At 37.6% G+C, this 21174-nt stretch overlaps 1 protein-coding gene across 1 annotated transcript in view; it reads right to left on the bottom strand.

Moving 5' to 3' along the window:
• Positions 1 to 19105, bottom strand: part of LOC144319936 (rho GTPase-activating protein 20-like) — a 30673-nt gene extending 11568 nt beyond the window's left edge. The window contains exons 1-3 of the mRNA XM_077908417.1: positions 19041 to 19105; positions 16913 to 17080; positions 9536 to 9611 (exon numbers count right to left, since the gene is read on the bottom strand). Coding sequence (XP_077764543.1) covers positions 9536 to 9611; positions 16913 to 17080; positions 19041 to 19105 — 309 coding nt within the window. The remainder of the gene's footprint in view (positions 1 to 9535; positions 9612 to 16912; positions 17081 to 19040) is intronic.
• Positions 19106 to 21174: the final 2069 nt, after the last annotated feature.

Genomic DNA, 21174 nt, shown 5'->3' with positions numbered 1-21174 from the left:
GTTTCCAAAAAGAAAGAATTGGGGCCAGGATAAATGGTATTTGGTCCATGGAGGTAGCTATAGTACTTGTTAACTAGTTCCCCTCACAGCTTCCAATAGACTGTCCCAGATTCTTGTCATTTTTGATAAAGACCGGGAAACCACAGTACAGTCAGCCCCCCACATTGTGGGTGGCCCATGGCATAAGAAATGAGATTTGTGTCCCTTTACTAAGAGGAAAAGTCTCATCTCAGAGTCCTCTCTTCTGCTGTCTCTAGACTCCTTGGATAACATTGGCTTTTGTCTCCAAATGTCCCTGCCCAGAGATGCATATTGTCCAGAGAGCCATATACTCTGCTATGACCATTCCTGAGCAAAGTAACTTGAGAGGCATCAATAGCTCAGCAGCCCTGAGCAAAAGGAGACAAATGCCGAAGAGACCTTGAGGAGATAGTGGACAGAAGTCAGCCACTGGCTTTGGTGCAGGCAAGCCCCACTTTACGGAGAGAAAGGAGGAGGACTCTAGACAACAGGTCAGATGCAGAAAACGATTACTCCCAGCAGAATTATTGCCCAGTAATAATAGAAATCCCACTTGAAACAAACAATCCTAAATTATAAAAATTGCTGAACTATTTTAAAGAGTCTTCCAGGAGACTAAAGCAAAAAATGTTTGAAATGGAATTTTTGGTAATAGTTTCCATGTTTGCCCTTGACTTTTTTTTTTTAAGATTTTATTTATTTATTCATGATAGTCACACACAGAGAGAGAGGCAGAGACATAGGCAGAGGGAGAAGCAGGCTCCATGCAGGAAGCCCGACGTGGGATTCGATCTCAGGTCTCCAGGATTGCGCCCTGGGCCAAAGGCAGGCGCTAAACCGCTGCGCCACCCAGGGATCCCTGCCCTTGACTCTTTTTTTTTTTTTTTTAATTTATTTTTTATTGGTGTTCAATTTACTAACATACAGAATAACACCCAGTGCCCGTCACCCATTCACTCCCACCCCCGCCCTCCTCCCCTTCTACCACCCCTAGTTCGTTTCCCAGAGTTAGCAGTCTTTACGTTCTGTCTCCCTTTCTGATATTTCCCACACATTTCTTCTCCCTTCCCTTATATTCCCTTTCACTATTATTTATATTCCCCAAATGAATGAGAACATATAATGTTTGTCCTTCTCCGACTGACTTACTTCACTCAGCATAATACCCTCCAGTTCCATCCACGTTGAAGCAAATGGTGGGAAGACATAGACATGGCCAACATGCATATGAGAAAATGCTCTGCATCACTTGCCCTTGACTCTTGATTAAAAATCATGGCCTTCACCTTATGAAGGAATGTCATGGGCACAGGCACAGATACACACACACACACACACAGAGCTAAATCTGCTCAAAACTGTGTTGCAAATAAGAAGTAAGAGCTAATAAGGTAGGGTAGGGTTTGAAAATGCTATGCTGGAATCCCTTAAATCAGGTATACATAAAGCCAAATAGCCCCAGTTCTTCATTAAAATAGAAATTCTTTGCCTAGTGACATTGATCACTTGAAGCAAAGAAAATCACAAACACGAAATAAAATGAGTTATATCATTACTCAGTCTCCCCAACTTCATCCCTCAAACCACTCACTCTCTTTTCCAGGATTTAATTCTTACTTAGGGTTTATATAGCACACAGGTTAGAAAAGTATGTAGAGATGTCCTTTAGTCAGTACATATAAATTCAATTTTATTTTGGATGTATTATTAAATGTTGTTTGTACAGAAGTCATTGATTTCTTCTGCCAAATTCTAGTTGCTCTGAAATTTTAAAGGGCTTTATTATACCATTGGGTCAGATAGAATTTACAAACAATCTTATGATTATGTCATGTCACATTTAGAGAGGATTTTAGATAAGAAGCTGTGCTTTCCAAGTGCTCCCTTTGGTTCTCTCCATCTATCACTGTCCCTCTTTTTTCCCTTATAAAACCTCATCCTCAAATATATTTCTCTTTCATAAAAAGATATCAGCAACTCACACAAGCACCATCAAAACATAAAGGTGAACAGACAGTTAAAACCAAAACAAGATGAAAGTGATATGTACAAATGCCCCAGATCCATGGTCTTATTCAGAACTTGTCTTCGTCTTTACCAGTTCATAAAGGGTATGAGCTGCCTCATCCTCAGGATCTGCATCAAAAGGAGGTAGCTTGTAGCCATCTAGTCTTTATGTCAAAATGTACAACAGATCATGTAATTTAGGATTCATTAAACAGATTGAGTCCTTCCTTGTGTGATAACTAGGGCCAATAGGCATGGGGACGTATCAGAATTGAAGACACAGAAAGAAGAGTCCAAAAAGGAGGAAATATTTAGAAATTTAGAGACATTTTGATTGTCTGTATTTAAAATATATACAATAAACTGCATGTTGTTATTATCACTCTAAAATTATAGCCCAATTTTAGGCTATGACTTTGAATTTGCAGAAAATTTAAAATGGGAATATAAGAATAGCACTCATGTATAAGCTAATACTATAGCTTTGCTGCCTTCAATCTTTAAATTTGAAAGGACAAAATATGACTATGTTATCTACAATAATCAGCTGTCTTATGATGGGAGGTGCACAACACACACACACACACATGAATCTCAAAAGTCAAAGTTGGTTCTTAAACTAAAAATAGTTTGTAGGCAACTTACTTCCCAGCATTGGTAGTAACATGTTGACAGTGTCATTTGCCCTGTCTGTATTTGTCACTGTTACAGTTACAGACTGTAAAAATAAATAAGAAAAATTGCTACAAACTTTTTAAAATCTAAAGCACGTGACCAAATCATTGTTGTCAAATTATTACCCATACTCCAAAGGTGAAGCTTGTTTTCAGGTAATGACAAAGTAAAGCATATGTAGAACACAATCCCTTAATTATATTTTCATTTTTTTTTTATATAACATGGAGCTAGTAGGAAACATGTCAGTAAAACATATATTTCCCTCCAAGAATTTGTGGCATACAAAATACCGCAGCTTAAGCAAGGAAGAGAAAACCTGAGAATTCCAAGAGGGCACATGGGGTGACCCTCAGCTCCATAAGGCTATTTCCAAAATGGAGGTGGGGGGTAGTATTAAAGGAAGGCACTAGATACTATTCTCTCTTACTGAGTTGTGTTTTTATAGTATGGCTCAGTTCCTTTGTAATTACATAGTCAGTTTCAGTAAAATCAGAGTAAGAACTGGCTATGAAAGACACTTTTTAAAAACTACTATTTAGTCCGTATTTTGTGTCAGGCATCATGGTTACTAAGACTTCCATTGTTGAAATCTGTTAAGACAAATAAAACCAATGAGTCTAGGAAATGAGACTGAAAATGTTATAAGTTTATGTTCCATTCACAACTCTGCCAGCAAGTAGTTACTTATAATAGCTCTCTATCAGACCATACATTGAAAAACTGCTCCATACAACTAGGAAAAGTTTACAGAAAATTTTCTGAAAGGGGTTAATAGGAATCTGAGATGATATCTATAAAACTATCTGAATTCCAAAAGTCATTTTAAGATAAGAGAATATGTAACCAGAACAGTTACTATGCATACAGTTTTTATAACATTTTTAGGTAATGGGGCCTGTGTCCTTTGGGAAACAGTGCATAAAGACAAACAGCACAAGTGGACACCCACAGGCCTTGAAAATATTAAAAACAAAGTTAAAAGAAACTCTTTCATAATTCATTCCTTGTCCTTTCATTGTATTTTTCTTCTTATGAATTGAATGCAATCACTGGATATGACAGATGGTCCAAAGTAATTCAATAGTAATTCAAATAGTAATTCAAGGGATGTATGTATATTTTCCTGCATGTTGTAGGTTCTCCCAACAGACAAATTCCATTAGATAGAAGTCTCTCTAAACAAATAACTTCAGAAAAATAAACTATTTTTTGAAATAATTCAAAAGAAAAAGTTAGTTTTTGTTCATGAGTCAAACTGTTGTTACTTAATATGAAGAACCAGGAAAATGTGATCAATTTTCAAGAGCTGAAGGCACACCTGAGATGATCTAGATGCTTTGACTATTAGCCAAAAACAGGTGTTAAAATAATGCTCAATGATACAAATGAAAATATGCTCACAATAAACAAAAATAGAGGCATCTTAGTATAGAAATAAGTATTTATGACTTTTACTTTTTTGAGAGGAAAAATATTTAAAAATAGAAATTTTTATCTGAAAAATATTTTTAAAAAATTTACTGACTAGGCTACACTGCATAATGGAGATGACGAAAAGAAGTCAGTGATTTGAAAATAGATACTAGAAATTACCCAGTCTGAAGAAGAAAAGGGGGGGAAGATTGAAAAAAATAACAAAGCCTGAGGAATCTGTGAACAATGTGAAAGTGTCTGATATACAAAGAATGGGACTGTCAGGAGGAGAGAGAGAGAGATAATGAGGAAGAAAATATTTGATTTAATAATGATTAAAATTTCCAAATTTGGTGAAGACAAATATATAAATTCAAGAAATTCAGAATATGTCAAATGGGACAGATTCAAAGAAAACCATGCTAAGGTACTTCATAGCCACACTGCTAAAAACCAAAAATAAAGAGAAAATCTTGAAAGCAGCTAGAGAAAAAATGATAAATCACCTACGGAGGATTAATGTTTGAATGATCACAGACTACTCATCAGAAAGCATCAAGACCAAAAGACCAGAACATCTCTAAAGGACTAAAAGGAAAAAGTTTGCAAACAAAATTCTACATCCCCAAAAATATCCTTCAAGAGTCAGTGTGAAATAAAGCCGTATTCAGATAAAAGAAATTAAGTAAATCTGTTTGCACCAGTTCTGCACAACAAGAAATGCTAAGAATCATCTCTCTATGATGAAATGAAACAGTGCAGTGGGAAACCTGGATCTTTAAGAATGGGTGAAGAACATCAGAAATGTTTATTTCGCACAAACTATACCTCAATAAAGTTGATTTTTAAAAATTTCAAGGTAATTTTCCAAGGAAAATCCTGAATGTAAATCACTGCCACAATTGATTTCAAAGGCAGAGACAAGAATGCACTCTGTTACTAGAGAATTCTTTCTCCTTTATGCAGTGCATCTAGCCAGCACTTAGAAACAGATAAAAATATTTGCATATTTTTTGCTTTAGCTGGGAATACCTCTTTTTTCCACTTTCAAATACTGTTTTGTGTGATCTAGAGCTACTTTAAACTATAACAACCACCACAAAAAATACCACTTAAAGATACCCAAAGTATCTTGTTCATCATTGTAAATGTCTTGGCTACTGTACTACAATTTCAGAAATCAAATTTTACACACAAAACTGGGCCAATTGGTTTGATTTTTTTCTCCCAACGGTATAAAGAAAATGAAATAGAAATATGCTGATCCCTTAAAAGTGTCATCCCCTTAGTTCAATTCAATCCTGATATTCCTTGGAACAAAAGACTTTTCAAAACTCCTCTTCATTTGACATAACTACTAAATGAAACACCTGATCCTTAAGTGGATCCTGTACTAGAAAGGAGACATTATTGAGGCCAACTGACAAAATGAGAAGGGAATGGCAGAGTAAAGTATTATACCAAGGTTAAATGCACTAAAGGTGATAACTGTAGAGTATCTTTATTCTTAAGAAATGCTTAGGTTTAAGGAAAAAGGGCCATAGTATATGTATGACCCTCAAATGTAAGTATACACATACATGTAATAGACACAGAGAAAGAAAACAAATGATAAAGCAAAATGGAATAAAGTGTTACTAATAGGTGAATCTAGATAAAGAGTATACGGGGTGTTTTTTATATTACTTTTATATTTACAACTTTTCTCTGAGTTTATAGTTATGCCAAACAAAATATCTGGAGGGGAAAAAGAACTGTGGAGACAATCCAGACCATTCTGTATGTAAGTGGTGGATATTGGGGAAAAAAAAGGGTTGATTCTAAATCACTGTATTACAAGCCACTATAAGCAATTAGATGGATCCAGAGAAATGTTATAGACACTTGACATCCAATACTCTTTCCTTGGTTAAGCACTGTAGTATGTATTCCTCTTGCTTCATATTACCTAGGATGCAGTTTTTAGGTCTATAAAGAAGTACATGGAGAGGGGGAAAATACATTTTTCCACATGGTACATTTCTAAATATTCTCTCTCTCTTCCTATCTTTTTGTTCTCTCCTTCCTCTCTCCCCAACTCACTGCTTCCTCCCTCTCTGTCTCTCCACCTCTATCTCCATCTGTTTCATTCAGTCAGAATTAGGAACTCGGAATTTAATTGTTGGTCTTAAAAATACATGGGCACAGTTCTTGATGTTCTCAATGAAGATTTTGAGGGGAATGCTTTTTGGCTGCTCCTCCACTTTGGCTAGCATGATATACCTAATCGAATTTGATAGTAACCCAAAATAAAGTAAGATAAATTACATTACTTTCAAATTGATTTATATTGCTCATATTTTCAACATACTTCGTTATTTTTAAATGCATATAAATAAGCTCAGCAAAACCAAATTTTGGGTTGGAAGGAAACATGCAAAAATATTTCAGGAATATAAGCTGTGACTTGGAAAACAATAGATCACTCTCGTCATGTGAGATTTGACCAGCAGATCCAGTCACCAAAGCTTTCCTGCCCAGACCCAAGGGCCTATTAGCACCTTCAAATGTAGGAATGAGAAGTTGCTTTGAGCATTACTCAGTAGGGTAAACTGCACTTACAGAAATTTAATATATGTTTTGAGAATAATGTTAACTATAATCGTGAGGTTGGAGAGTGGGGGAAGATGAGAGTGATAACCAGAATTTCATCAAAAATAAGCAATATATGCATGTAAAGGAGAGCAGGTTATTTGTAGTAATGGCCAGGGTACAGTTAAATAAGGAATTATTGGAGGATAGTGTAACAATTTCTACTAAGGGGAGGGAGCATAGTTTGGGGGCACTGCTTTGAAGAGATTTACATGTTTTCATCATGGGTTAAAGACTTTTAATAAGTATACTGACAAAATACCTTTGAAGGTAAGAACACCATTTTTCCTTTCGTTCCAAAAAACTGCAATTTAAAAAATGAGAAGAAAAAAACTGAGGAACGTACAATACTCCTACTAACATATTAAGATCACCATTCCAGATTAAAAATATCAGCAGCCCGTTCTTAAGGGATGTGGATGTGTAAATTGTACTCCCCTTAGAGTTGGGCTTTTGATGGACTCCACTCTTTTGAGAGTGGTATTAAAGCAATGGGAAGTAGATCCTAAAGAGGAAGAAAAGTTGATTTCAAATCTGAAAACTTAATTGTGACTATGTGATGCAAGCTATGGGATCACAGGCACGTTGTTAACCACTTTGATATTTAGTTTCCAGAACTGGAAAAGGGTTAATTTATAGCTCAGAGTGTTCCTGCAGTTGCAAGGGCTATTCAGATATAAAGAATATTACCATTCAAATTAAATCACATTTAAGAAATTTAGCAATTTGATGGAACCGTCTTGGATCAGAAACAAGAATATCTTTTTAGGAAAAAACACCTGTAATATTTTTATTTCTTTTTACATATGGCAGATTGTAATATGTTAAGTTAGTTCCTAAAAACCTTATTCTTCATCACTGTGATCTTCTGAGAAAGATCAATCCACTGATGCAAAATTACTAAAGATCAGTATTTTCTCTGCTAAAATTTTCACAGCATTTAATATCCAAAGTTGCAAATGTCTTAAGGCTCATTAACACGTGGACTTATCACTTACCAGCATTTTTTTTATTGTGGTAAATTATACATAAAAGAAAATTGACCATTAGTGACAGTTAGTATATTCACCATTTTGTGCAACCATCGTGACATTTTTATCACCCCAAAGCAAACATGTGTCTATTAAGCACTCTCCCTTCCCTCCTGTCCCTAGCTCCTGTACCACGTTTTGTATATTTGTTGATAAACACTTGGTTTGTTTCTTCTCTTTCTTTCTTTCTTTTTCTCTCTTTTCTTTCTTTCTTTCTTTCTTTCTTTCTTTCTTTCTTTCTTCCTTCCTTCCTTCCTTCCTTCCTTCCTTCCTTCCTTCCTTCCTTTCTTTCTTTCTTTCTTTCTTTCTTTCTTTCTCTTTCTCTGTCAACAATGCTGCTACAAAAGTTTGTGTATTAATTTTTGCGTGGACATATGCTTTCCTTTCTCTTGCATATATGTCTGGAGGTCATATGTAATTCTGTTTCACTTATTGAGGAGCCATCAAACTGTCCACGGTGGCTGCCACATTCTATAGTTCTACCAGCAACACTGCTCCCCACCCCCTCCAGCACCATTTCAGGACCTGTCGCATCAAGAAAGTAGAATGCCCATTTAGTGTCCCCACCTGCTTAGGTGCGTAGACACAGCTTCTAGTTACCCATGCCAATCTGCAGAACAGTAATAATAATCAATAACAAAAGCATTAGATGCCAGGAGTTGTTATAAATGCCTTCTATGTATTTATACAGGCTTTGTTTCCACATTTTCCTATTAGGGGGGAAAAAATTTCTTGGACACTCCCCTACCAAACACTTTATATATTCCCATTTGAAACTGTTTCCTTCCACTTACAACCTGGAGAAGATATTAAGCAATGGGAACTGATGATCTTTATGGAAAAGAAGACATGCAGAGAAGATATAAATACATGTTTCTTCTCAATAATCTTTGAAAATTTTTCATTAAGTCAACAGCTGCATTATAGGATTAATAAATTAACAACTTGTAAACATTTTTGTTGTCGTACCTTTATGATGACGTGTGAGATTTTGGTGGAGTGGGGTGAGGAGAAGAAAGCAGTGTGTTAAGTGCAACTGCATAAAACAGGAATGAAGCTTGGGGTGTGGATGTTTCAAACAGAGATGCAAGTGTGGCATGATCCCTATAAACTCAGAGGTGGCTACTCAGGATATCCAGGGTCAAGAGCCACATTCCCCATCCTCATGTCAGCCTAAGAATGTGTCTTACACAACTAACCTCTACTCAATGGAATCATATTTTTGTTTTAGATTGTCACCAACTGAGATAATCTGTACACAGCAATTCAGGCAACCTAGTATTCAATGACATGATCAATTTATTTGTATAATTACATACTATTGTTAAGGGAATTAACTTGGGAGTGTAAAAGCAATCTTTCAAATTTAATAGTACTTGCTCAAGAAATCTTTTCCAGTGATTTAAAAATGCAGATACTCCCTGGGAATCAGAGGGCAGGATACAGGAGAGGAGACCTTGAACCTCACTCTGTTGATTCTCCTTCCACATAACTAGAACACCTAACTCCTCAAGTGGCTACTAGAGCCCATTTGAAAAACCATTGATCAAAACCGAAGGAAATTACTCCAGTAGTTCCCACTATACATTATCTACTTGTTTCCATGTGGATATAAGCACCTTCTTAGGCAGAGTACAAGGCAAAACAAGTGTCATGGGAGGTCAAAAAGTGAGTCACCAGCTTGGTAGACAATAGATTACAATGTTATCCTTTTCAAGCCATGTAAATACAGGACACCAAACCATTGGTCTTACCTGAAGGTGGCCACGAAGTTTACCGTGGGCCAGCCCAACACAAAGGACCTCCCAGAACGGATGCTGGCATCTCCCACTATATCCATGCAGTTGGCAATCCACATGGTGTTCAGTGGTATTTTCTTTTTTATCTTAAAGTTTTTATTATACCTAGAAAGATCCCAAACAAGACCTCTGTTAGTTGATTTCAAAAATGTTATGGGAGCAGCTGTGCTCATTAGAGACCAGTTCTCACTGCTCCAGGGCAAATCATGCCTCCTGCATCTCTGTTATCCTCTGTGCACACACAGCAAATGGTTACATGGGCCTTTGCAATGTGTGTGTTGAGCCAACTCTGGCTTGGAAACCTGAAAATACTTACTCTAATATGGCAGCAAATAGCCATATTTTTGAATGGTGAGTGTTGAGTAACCACTGTATATTTTAGAGCTTTGTAAGAAAACCATTAATTCATTTGCTATTGCTGGATTTGTTACTTATTACACATAATTTTTATGGCTATTATTGCAGTTAATTATTCATTTATGACTTGCATACTTCAAAAAGTGTTTGAGGGGCTGAACAAAGGTACCTGATACATGACTTATAAAAATAGTTATACATTTTTTTTCTTAAGAGAGACAAACCAGGGGCACCTGGGTGGCTCAGTCAGTTAAGCATCCAACTCTTGGTTTCATCCAACTCCATGGTCTCAGGCTCTTGAGATCATGCCCCTGTGTAGGGCTCCCCACTCAATGAGGAGTCTGCTTCCTTTCTCCCTCTGCCCCTCCCCCTGCTCATGCTTGCTCTCTAAAATAAATAAATAAATATAAAAAGATAGATAAATAAATAAATATATAAATCTTTTAAAGAGTGTGAGGGAGAAATAAATAAATATAAATAGATAGATAAATAAATAAATAAATAAATAAATCTTTTAAAGAGTGTGAGGGAGAGAGATGAAATCAATCAAACAAACACAAACAAAAAAAAGCTCGGATCAGAAAGATTTAAAAATTACTTTCAACCTTAATTAAAAAAAAATATTTTCTAGCCTTTAAAGCATAGGTTATTTTCAATTTCCCTTCTTAAAATTTTGTCCATACCATTTTCCCTTAGATTCTGGCTAAAACGAAAAAACTGTTAGCCTACAGACTGAGCCCGACTGAAAAATCATCCATCCATCCATCCATCCATCCATCCATCTGTCCATCAGTCAATCCCAGATCAATGGTCTGGAGGTCTTATATGTAAGTCATGGATACTTCCCATTTCTCTGAGGAGTCAGAAGGGGAGGAACAGGTTTTTGATAATTTCTGCCTAATCTTCTTTGACCTCAAAGATGAAAACCACCATTGATTTATTTTGGTTGATAATTGATTAATTTGGTTAATTCACAACTTTGACTCGCAGGTGTGCTTGAGATTTAAATAGTTACAAGTCCTATAAGGGATGCCTGGGGAATTTGGATCCTCCACTCTGGAACTCCTTACTATTCAGAAACACATGTGGAAAACACTGAACTGAACTGAGATGAAAGACACTTCATGTGCAAAAATCCCTATGACTCCACTGATTCATGGAACAATTAAAGCTAAAACTCTTCAATGGGATTTATGAAATAAAAATAATCTTTTAGGAAGCCCACTTGAAGGATAATCTAGATTCAAAGCTTAGGACACAATGAATATAAATATGATGGATACCAACATCTTTCCACATTTTTTTTATTTCAACATTTTTTTTTATTTCAACATTACACCCAAGTACCTGTACCTGTGTGCTTGAAGATTTTTATGGAACATAATCAATTAACAGATAAAATCATTTTTTAGAGAGTAATTCCAAAGGCATTGTCACGTCAAAAATATATGGCCAAGGGGAATGACAGACAGATATCTGCTTGTTTTTACAGATTTTTTCTTTCTAATATAGGTATCTGTGTATATACAGACACCTAAGATCCTGTGTGGAAACTTCCAAATACATTGACCTGGAAAAAGCCATCCAATAACCTTAGTTCAATAAAGCACAAGGATTAGTTGAACCAAGGAATTATCCTAGAGCCCAGAGCGTGGTTTCTACTCTCCTATAACATTTTGAACACTTATCATATGCCAAGCTCTATTCTAAATATTTTATAAATATAAATATAAAAAATTTAATCTTCAAGCAACTACACTAGATGGTCTCTATTAGCTCCATTTTGCAAATAAGGAAACTCACAGAAAGTTTAAATAAGTTGTCAAACGCAGGAACACAGACAGCCTAACTCATAAGCCCATGTTTGTAACCACTTGGCCATGAAGTAACCTTTTCATCTTTCCTACCCTCAGCCTCATTTCTGTCCCCAGAGCCATCAGGCTTTCTCATAGGATTTATCTTGGGAGTGAGAGGATAAATCTCAAGGCATTATATTAATAAAGCCAGTTGCTAGCTTGGAAATATTTAAAATGTGTTACAACAAAGCTTTATACTTCAATAGATTCTTCTAAGGTCTTAATGTATTTCTTTAATTTCAATCACTGACCCAACTGGATTATCTCAGCAGAAATTAGAAAGTGTTAATCTACTGTAAACTGACTCAAGAAGAAGGAAGAGGAGAACTGCAGTTTTTATTTCTAAAAATTGTCCTTTATTATAGTTGTATTAACATGATAGATGTCCTTCTTGCTTTCCACTACCTTAAACTTTATGCCAGATGTTAAGCCCCAGTGAACTGTGGAGTTTTGCGGGATTCTAAGGAGATTTCCTCTGTTCTAAGATAGAGGTATTCTCTTACAAATGTTGGGAGCAGGGGTCACAGTCTATTCTGTAACTATTTGTCATTTCACTGACAGTGAGTTAATAGTCATCTTCATCTTTTGGCCAAATTAAATTCATTTTTTATTTCATTTCTACGTTCTTTAATAACTAAGAATGAGGAATGTGATGTCTAAAGAGGGTGTGAGCTAAGTTCAGTCCCTTTTTCTAAATTCTTCACGGGTTTCTACTAGTACAAATATCTTAATATTTTATCAAATAGATACTATTCTTTCTTTTTTAAATATTTCATTTATTTATTCGTGAGAGACAGAGAGAGAGGCAAAGACATAGGCAGAGAGAGAAGCAGGCTCTCTGGGATCCCTGGGTGGCGCAGCGGTTTGGCGCCTGCCTTTGGCCCAGGGCGCGATCCTGGAGACCCGGGATCGAGTCCCACATCGGGCTCCCGGTGCATGGAGCCTGCTTCTCCCTCTGCCTGTGTCTCTGCCTCTCTCTCTCTGTGTGTGTGACTATCATAAAAAAAAAAAAAAAAAAAAAAAAAGAAGCGGGCTCTCTGTGGGGAGCCTGGTGAGGGACTTGATCCCAGGACCCCGGGATCATGACCTAAGCCAAAGGCAGACACTCAAACACTGAGCCACCCAAGGGCCTCAAGAAGATACTGTTCTTAAAAATAAAGTAATTTTTATTTTAATTTTTAAAGTACTTTAAAGTACTTTAATTTTTAAAGTAATTTTTATTTGAAAAATAACTTATTTAGTATTCTATGAATATCAAAAATGATAAGGAAGGTTCCATTTGACTTCAATTCTTGTGAACACAAGTTTCCAGTGTATGAAAAAAGTGACAAAAATCCCCAATTTTCACTATTATTAACATCTTGTACAACTGGAGAAATAGAATTTCTTTGTGAAGAAACAAATATTTAATTCCCCTCATTATTTCACAAGCCAAAACTCACTAATTCTGACCAAAAAAATAGGTAGAAAATAATCAACTATTTATTCAATTTCTGTTAAGTTTTGTAGTGTCAACCTAAAGATGAGACAGTCTCCAGCTGAAGCCTGAGGGTGAGCTGAGGTAAAATGGAACCCTACCCCCTTTTTATAGCTAATTGGGAAAATTAGGCACTAAACTCAGACTATTAATTTGAATAGATTGATTGAGGGTATTGATTCCTCCATGTAAGAGCAAGGCATGACAAGGATGAAATTTGTTTGGTATTTCAGGGGCTATTCCTTTTTAGTTATTTCCTTCTAGAAAAAAAAAAAAAGCTATTTTTTTTTAATATTAACAGTGATCATAAATATACCCAAATATTTACTATGGGAATGATCTCATAGTAGTTTTGTAAAGATTGTGGCAAGCATTAAGTGCTGCTTGCTACTGCTATGGATGAAATTGTGTCTCCCTCCCACTGTTTTCCCGCCTTCTTACCATAAAGCCCTCTCTGCCAGTATCATCATGTTTGGAGATAGAGCTTTTGAAGGTAATTAAGTTTAAATGGGATCATCAAGGTAAGGTCCTAATCCAGTAAGATGGATGGCCTTGTAAGAAGTGGGAGAGATCTGTATGTGTGTACATACATAAATTGAGGAAATACCTTGGGGTATACAGTGAGAAGGCGGCCATGTGCAAGCAGAAAAAGAGCTCTCACCAGAACCTGACTGTGATGATATCCCGAACTCGGAATTCTAAAAATCTGTGTTCTCTCTATATCAAAGATCTTGGCTTAAAAATGAAATTCAAATGCCTTTGATCACTTACATTTTCTAATATTACCAATGTATATATAAAGTATATAAGATAATCTTTTGGGAGCTGAGTCTCTTTCAAAGAACATTAACAAAAAATTGATAAAGATTTTGTCACATAAAAACCCTTGAGCAGCCATAAGGACATATCTCAAAAGCAATATGTGAAAGAAGAAAAATGTTCAACTTGTTTTGTCATAATGAACCACTCGAAATAAAAATTCAGCCCTTCAATAGATGCAACTCTCTAGTGGAAAAAGAACACTGTCTTTATATAAAAATCTTTTTAGCAGAACATCGTAGGCTCTGTAAAACCCACTGAGAGGTAAGCAGCACCCAGGACAATAAATGGTTCTAGTAAGAAAAGGAAAGTCTTCTCCTCTCCCTAAATGCTATAATGACAAAGATGAAAAAAAAAAATGAACATATTCCTCTTATAAATTGAATATGAGTGGTCTGCAAGGTCCTAACAACCAGGAAATGAGTTTGCTATTTGTTAGCATGTCTCTTGGGCTAAGGATGGAAGGGTACAACATGGTATGGGAGGAGGAACATGGCCTTGTGATGAAGGCAGGCCTGGGTTGGAATCTCTTGTACGATTTCCCTTTGTATGACTGGGCCATTTCTGAGACTTCCTCTGTTCCCATGTTCATCTCTGCAGCCTGTGGATGATAAAAAATACTGGCCTCGGAGGGCTGTGAGAAGAATTTTATTTATTCATGAGAGATACACAGAGAAAGGCAGAGACATAGTCAAAGGGTGAAGCAGGCTCCCTGTGGGGAAGCTGATGTGGGACTCGATTCCAGGATGCAGGGATCACGACCTGAGCCAAAGGCAGATGCTCAATCACTGAGCAACCCAGGTGGATGAGGCATCTGTGACGTACCTAGTGTGGTTCCCAGCATGCATCCCACATATTTTGGTCTCCCATACTCACCTTGGTTAAATAAAGAGAATGGTAACTAGTCTGCATTTTTAAAATAATGACTTGGCCCTCTGTCAGGAGGAGTAGAGTCTTTCATATGGACCTCATGCGAAGGCCTGGACATTCTTTTTCTCTTTGTCCTCCTTATGACATCACCACCTTCAAGGTTACATCTATGGGCAACTTCCCTAATCTCAAATATATTTTACTGCTATCTTTGCCTCTGATTTTTTTGATACCTATATTTCCTTCATTTTTCAATTCACTAAGCATTCTGATCTATTTCTTACCAAGCAGATTGGAGTTAGTTGTTCACTCAATGTAAAGGAAGGGTTAATTTCAATAATGAAAGAATCTAGGTGTTCATGGAATGTTCTATGAAATTCAGGAGAAAAGAGAATAGAAGTGGTAGCACCACCTAGTGAATAAAAGCCTGTGCTTTGAAATAAATAGACCTAATTTCAAATGTAGACTCTGTCAATTACTAATGTGGTAACCTGGGCAGCATTAGAACTCTGAGCATCAAGGTTCTCCAAAATAAAAATAATCCCATCTCGCAGGGTAGTTGTAAGGTTGGACATAAAGTTTTTTAGCATAATATCTGACATGTAGTAAGCCCCTGATAAATTATTATTAATGTAACTCAGATGAGTATAGCATTTTGCCAAATTATTACTAGCATGTCTTACCTATGACATGGCATAACTGGGATCGAGGGTGAAGGCAGTAAAAAAGAGGGGGTTAGTCTTTTCTCATGACCAAAACACTTCTTGATATTTTGTTTGTGGGAGTCTTGTCTTCCATGTTTTGTGAATAATGCAAACAGAGATGAAGTAAGTAAACAGGGGACCTTCCATGACCTGCTCCCACACGTTTACTGAGCAATCATCATGTTCTAGACTGGATATTTGATGCATTTGTGTTCAGGGTTGAGAGGAAAGTGCACACAGTTGATTCTTTCTCCTACATTCCATCTATCTGCTCCATCTTTTTTTTTAAAGATTTATTTATTTATTCATGAGAAACACAGAGAGGAGAGAGAGAGAAGCAGAGACATAGGCAGAGGGAGAAGCAGGCCTCCTGCAGAGAGCCTGACGTGGGACTCGATCCCGAGTCTCCAGGATCAAGCCCTGGGCTAAAGGCAGCGCTAAACCCCTGAGCCACCCGGGTTACCCTGCTCCATCTTTCCTTTTTACTAAACTGCTAAGATAGAGCCCTGATACCATCCATCAGGGCTATTGCCTCCCCTAACTAGTCTTCCTGCTTCCACTCTTGCTTACCCATCCATCTATTATCTACCAACAGTCAGAAAAATTTGCTAGAAATATAAATAAGATTTGGTCAGTCCCCTAGTTAAAACTTTGGCAAAATATTTCCACTTTTTTTTACCATGGCCTGTGAAGACCCTGTGTGACTAAACCCCTGAGCACAGTATCATATCTGATAGCATGGCCCACGCTCTGGGCTCTAGTCAAATCAGGCTTCCCTGAGCCCCTCGCTCTGAGGGGTCAGATTGTACCTATGTAGGCCTGCAAGTCCCTCAACCTCGACGGCTCAGGCACATTGTCTGGGAATGTGGCTGCTTCTCCTCTCATAGATTTGGTTTTAATGCTCCACCTCAGAGAGGCCCTGCTAGACTATTCCTCTCTAATACGTTCCCACCCTCTCTGCACAGCCCCCTATCCACCTTCTATCAGTAGCACTAATCATTATCATTCCCCTTCTTATTTTTATCATTTGTAAGTCGCAGGCAGGAGAGACACTGGCTTGTCACATTGTCAATTGCATTCACTGCAGGGACATGACACAAAACAAGACCTCCAGAAGTACTCGTGGAATGAAGGATTCAAGCATTGGCAAACACAAAAGGAAAAAAAATGTAATGTTTTCTTATACTAAGGGTTAATGGGAATGCAATTTTTTTGAGAATCACAAGAGCACGAAACATGGTACACCTACTTGGTATTAGACATCAGCAACGAATCGCTGTACAAGAAAAGCTGCCGCTTCTGCCTCCACCAGCCTTTCTTGAGCTCAATGGGGCCATGGATGAGCACGGTACAAGTGGCACCCTCAGATGATGTAGGGCCTTCGCTGTGGGTGTCCACCTCCACAGACGAGCTCTTCCTGCAACACATCAAACACAGAGCAGCTAGTTACTAGTCAAATACACAATATAGTTTAATGCCAAGTGTCAAGGTTCACACAACACTAAAATTTAGTCCCAACCCCCAAAGCAGAGCTCCAGAGCTCAGAATCAGGGATCCCTGAGTTACAGAAAGCTATAGAAAGAGGTGAGGTCACTTGGGGAACTGATGCAGAGGGAGGACAGTTTCAAGGATGAAGCCCTTGGGCATGCCAACACTTAGAGGTGTGGTGGAGAAAACTGCCAAGCTAATTGTGAGCCATTAGGTAGGCGAGAGCCAAGAAGCCAAAGGTAGAGCAGATTACAAGAAGGTGAATGAACAACAACAAACTGGACAACTTGTGGCCTAATACAAAATAAAGCAATGTGTGAAGAATTAATTACAATTTGCTTTTATGTTAAGATAAAACTGAAGATAACTGAAGATCCTGGATATTGACCCCATCTTATCTAATTCAATATTCAAATTGGGTAAAAATTCTCAAAGATCAGCAAACATACTGGAAACCTCAGAAAGTTTCTGAACACAGGAGTTCAGCCATTGCTTGGCTGAGCTCTGACAGGACTTCCTGGTCAAAATAGGCAAAACGACTCAATTGAACAGAATGTAAAAATTCTTTCATAACTAGGACAGGTATTTTCATAGACCCGCTGAAAATTCTGTCTCATGGAGAGAGAGAGTTGGCTCTCTCCTGGAGCCAAGAAAGTGCCTCCGCCTCCCCCAAGAATGTATAAAGCCTGTTCCCTTCTGCTCAGCAGCACTGAATCTTCTGAACAGGAGCAGCTTTTCAGGAAGCTGGTGCTGAAGTTACTAATTAGTTTCTATGTATTAAAAGAAACAAAAAGAAAACACACTTCCTGTTATTGCCGGTCTGTCTGGATGATCAGAAATACTGTATCAGAAGACTACTTCATGCGGTGAAGCCTTGAATGACCCCCTGTAAGTTCAGCATGCTTTTTGATTAATGGGAACATCCTTTTTTCTTCAATTCGTGGGACGGGAAACCGAGTGAGTCTACAGCACTTGGCAGAGTACTGTCAAATGCTTGAAGCCTGAAGATTCTGCAGTGCTCCACGATCACTGCCATTATGATGTCACAGATTCAAGGCTCATGTCATAACTGCCAAACTGACATACTGGTTTCCCTATCTTGGCCTCCAAGTTTTGATTTTTTAAAAGTAATCTTTTTTATTTTGAGATAACTGTAGATTCATACGCAGCTATAAGATATAGTACAGAGAGATGACATCAGTTTTTTACAGATGGAGTCTTCCAGAGACACTTCCATCACCACAAGGGTCCTTCCTATTACCCATTTACAACCACACAAATTTCTTTCCCCCTCCACCACCTCTTTAATCCCTGGCAATCACAAATCTGTTCTCCATGTGTATAATGTTGCCATTTCAAGAATGTTATACAGATGGGATCACATAGTTTATGACATTTGGGGATTTGCTTTTTCCCATTTGATGTAACTGGAGACTCATCTGGACGGCTGCAAGTATTCACAGTTCATTTCTTGGTGTCCCTTAGTACTACATCATGATATGAATGTATCACAGTTTGCCTAACTACCTGTTGAAGGAGTTCGGGATTGTCTGCGGGTTTTGGCTGTCACTAACAAAGCTACTATAAACATCTGCATACAGGTTTTTGTGTCAGCATTAAGTCTTCACTTCTCTGGGCTAAATGCCTAGGACTGCAAGAGCCAGCTCATATGGTGGCTGCTATGTTTTGTTTTTTAAGAAACTGTCCAACTGTTTTCCAGAATGGCTGTGCCATTTCACAGTCTCCCTAGTACTGTATGAGTCAGTTTCCCCTCATCCACATGAGCATTTGGTGTTGTCATTTTTTATTTTAGCTATTCTGGTAGCTGTGTAGTGTGATATCTCACCGTGGATTTCACTTGCATTTCCCTAATGGTTAGTGATACTAACCATTGATTTGCCACCTGGGCATCTTCTTCAGTGTCACAGCATCTACAGGAGCCTGTTAAAAACATGTTACATGAAGATGGTGTTACCTTTCTACTAGGAAACTGATGGTTTTAAACTATAGAACACTTCTGAAAGAAATTGAGGAAGACACAAAGAGATGGAAAAATATTCCATGCTCATGGATTGGCAGAATTAATATTGTGAAAATGTCAATGTTACCCAGGGCAATTTACACGTTTAATGCAATCCCTATCAAGATACCATGGACTGTCTTCAGAGAGTTAGAACAAATTATTTTAAGATTTGTGTGGAATCAGAAAAGACCCCGAATAGCCAGGGGAATTTTAAAAAAGAAAACCATAGCTGGCGGCATTACAATGCCAGATTTCAGGTTGTACTACAAAGCTGTGGTCATCAAGACAGTGTGGTACTGGCACAAAAACAGACACATAGATCAATGGAACAGAATAGAGAATCCAGAAGTGGACCCTGAACTTTATGGTCAACTAATATTCAATAAAGGAAGAAAGACTATCCACTGGAAGAAAGACAGTCTCTTCAATAAATGGTGCTGGGAAAATTGGACATCCACATGCAGAAGAATGAAACTAGACCACTCTCTTGCACCATACACAAAGATAAACTCAAAATGGATGAAAGATCTAAATGTGAGACAAGATTCCATCCAAATCCTAGAGAACATAGGCAACACCCTTTCTGAACTCAGCCACAGTAACTTCTTGCAAGATACATCCACGAAGGCAAAAGAAACAAAAGCAAAAATGAACTATTGGGACTTCATCAAGATAAGGAGCTTTTGCACAGCAAAGGATACAGTCAACAAAACTCAAAGACAACCTACAGAATGGGAGAAGATATTTGCAAATGACATATCAGATAAAGGGCTAGTTTCCAAGATCTATAAAGAACTTATTAAACTCAACACCAAAGAAACAAACAATCCAATCATGAAATGGACAAAAGACATGAAGAGAAATCTCACAGAGGAAGACATAGACATGGCCAACACGCACATGAGAAAATGCTCTGCATCACTTGCCATCAGGGAAATACAAATCAAAACCACAATGAGATACCACCTCACACCAGTGAGAATAGGGAAAATTAACAAGGCAGGAAACCACAAATGTTGGAGAGGATGCGGAGAAAAGGGAACCCTCTTACACTGTTGGTGGGAATGTGAACTGGTGCAGCTGCTCTGGAAAACTGTGGAGGTTCCTCAAAGAGTTAAAAATAGACCTGCCCTACGACCCAGCAATTGCACTGCTGGGGATTTACACCAAAGATACAGATGCAATGAAACGCCGGGACACCTGCATCCTGATGTTTCTAGCAGCAATGTCCACAATAGCCAAACTGTGGAAGGAGCCTCAGTGTCCATCGAAAGATGAATGGATAAAGAAGATGTGGTTTATGTATACAATGGAATATTACTCAGCTATTAGAAATGACAAATACCCACTGTTTGCCTCAACGTGGATGGAACTGGAGGATATTATGCTGAGTGAAATGAGTCAATGGGAGAAGGACAAACATTATATGTTCTCATTCATTTGGGGAATACAAATAATAGTGAAAGGGAATAGAAGGGAAGGGAGAAGAAATGGGTAGGAAGTATCAGAAAGGGAGACAGAACATAAAGACTCCTAACTCTGGGAAACGAACTAGGAGTGGTGGAAGGGGAGGAGGGTGGGGGTGAATGGGTGATGGGCACTGGGGGGGCACTTGACGGGATGAGCACTGGGTGTTATTCTGTATGTTGGCAAATTGAACACCAATAAAAAATAAATTTATTATTAAAAAAATAAAAAATAAACAAAAAAATAAAGCTTGATTTTATAAAACATAAAAAAAATTTAAGAGTTTTGTGTCACAGGAATTTAAACAGTGGCAATATACATAGCTTTGCAGGTTCGAGTTCTCCAACAAATTAAAATCAAATAATTGGAAATGTTTTCAATATGGAAAATATACAAATGAGATAAATGGCAGAGACCTCTTATGAGCAATGTTTCATTACTTGCAGATTATCATTAGATAATTTCAGAACCTAAACAAAGACTCTCAATATTCAGACTTCTTTTCCTGTATTTTACATTTAATATCTCCCTAC

Source organism: Canis aureus, chromosome 9 (genome assembly GCF_053574225.1).
Source record: "Canis aureus isolate CA01 chromosome 9, VMU_Caureus_v.1.0, whole genome shotgun sequence".
NCBI classification, from domain to species: domain Eukaryota; kingdom Metazoa; phylum Chordata; class Mammalia; order Carnivora; family Canidae; genus Canis; species Canis aureus.
Note: the sequence above shows the minus strand (reverse complement) of the source record. Positions and strands in the feature narration are given on the sequence as shown.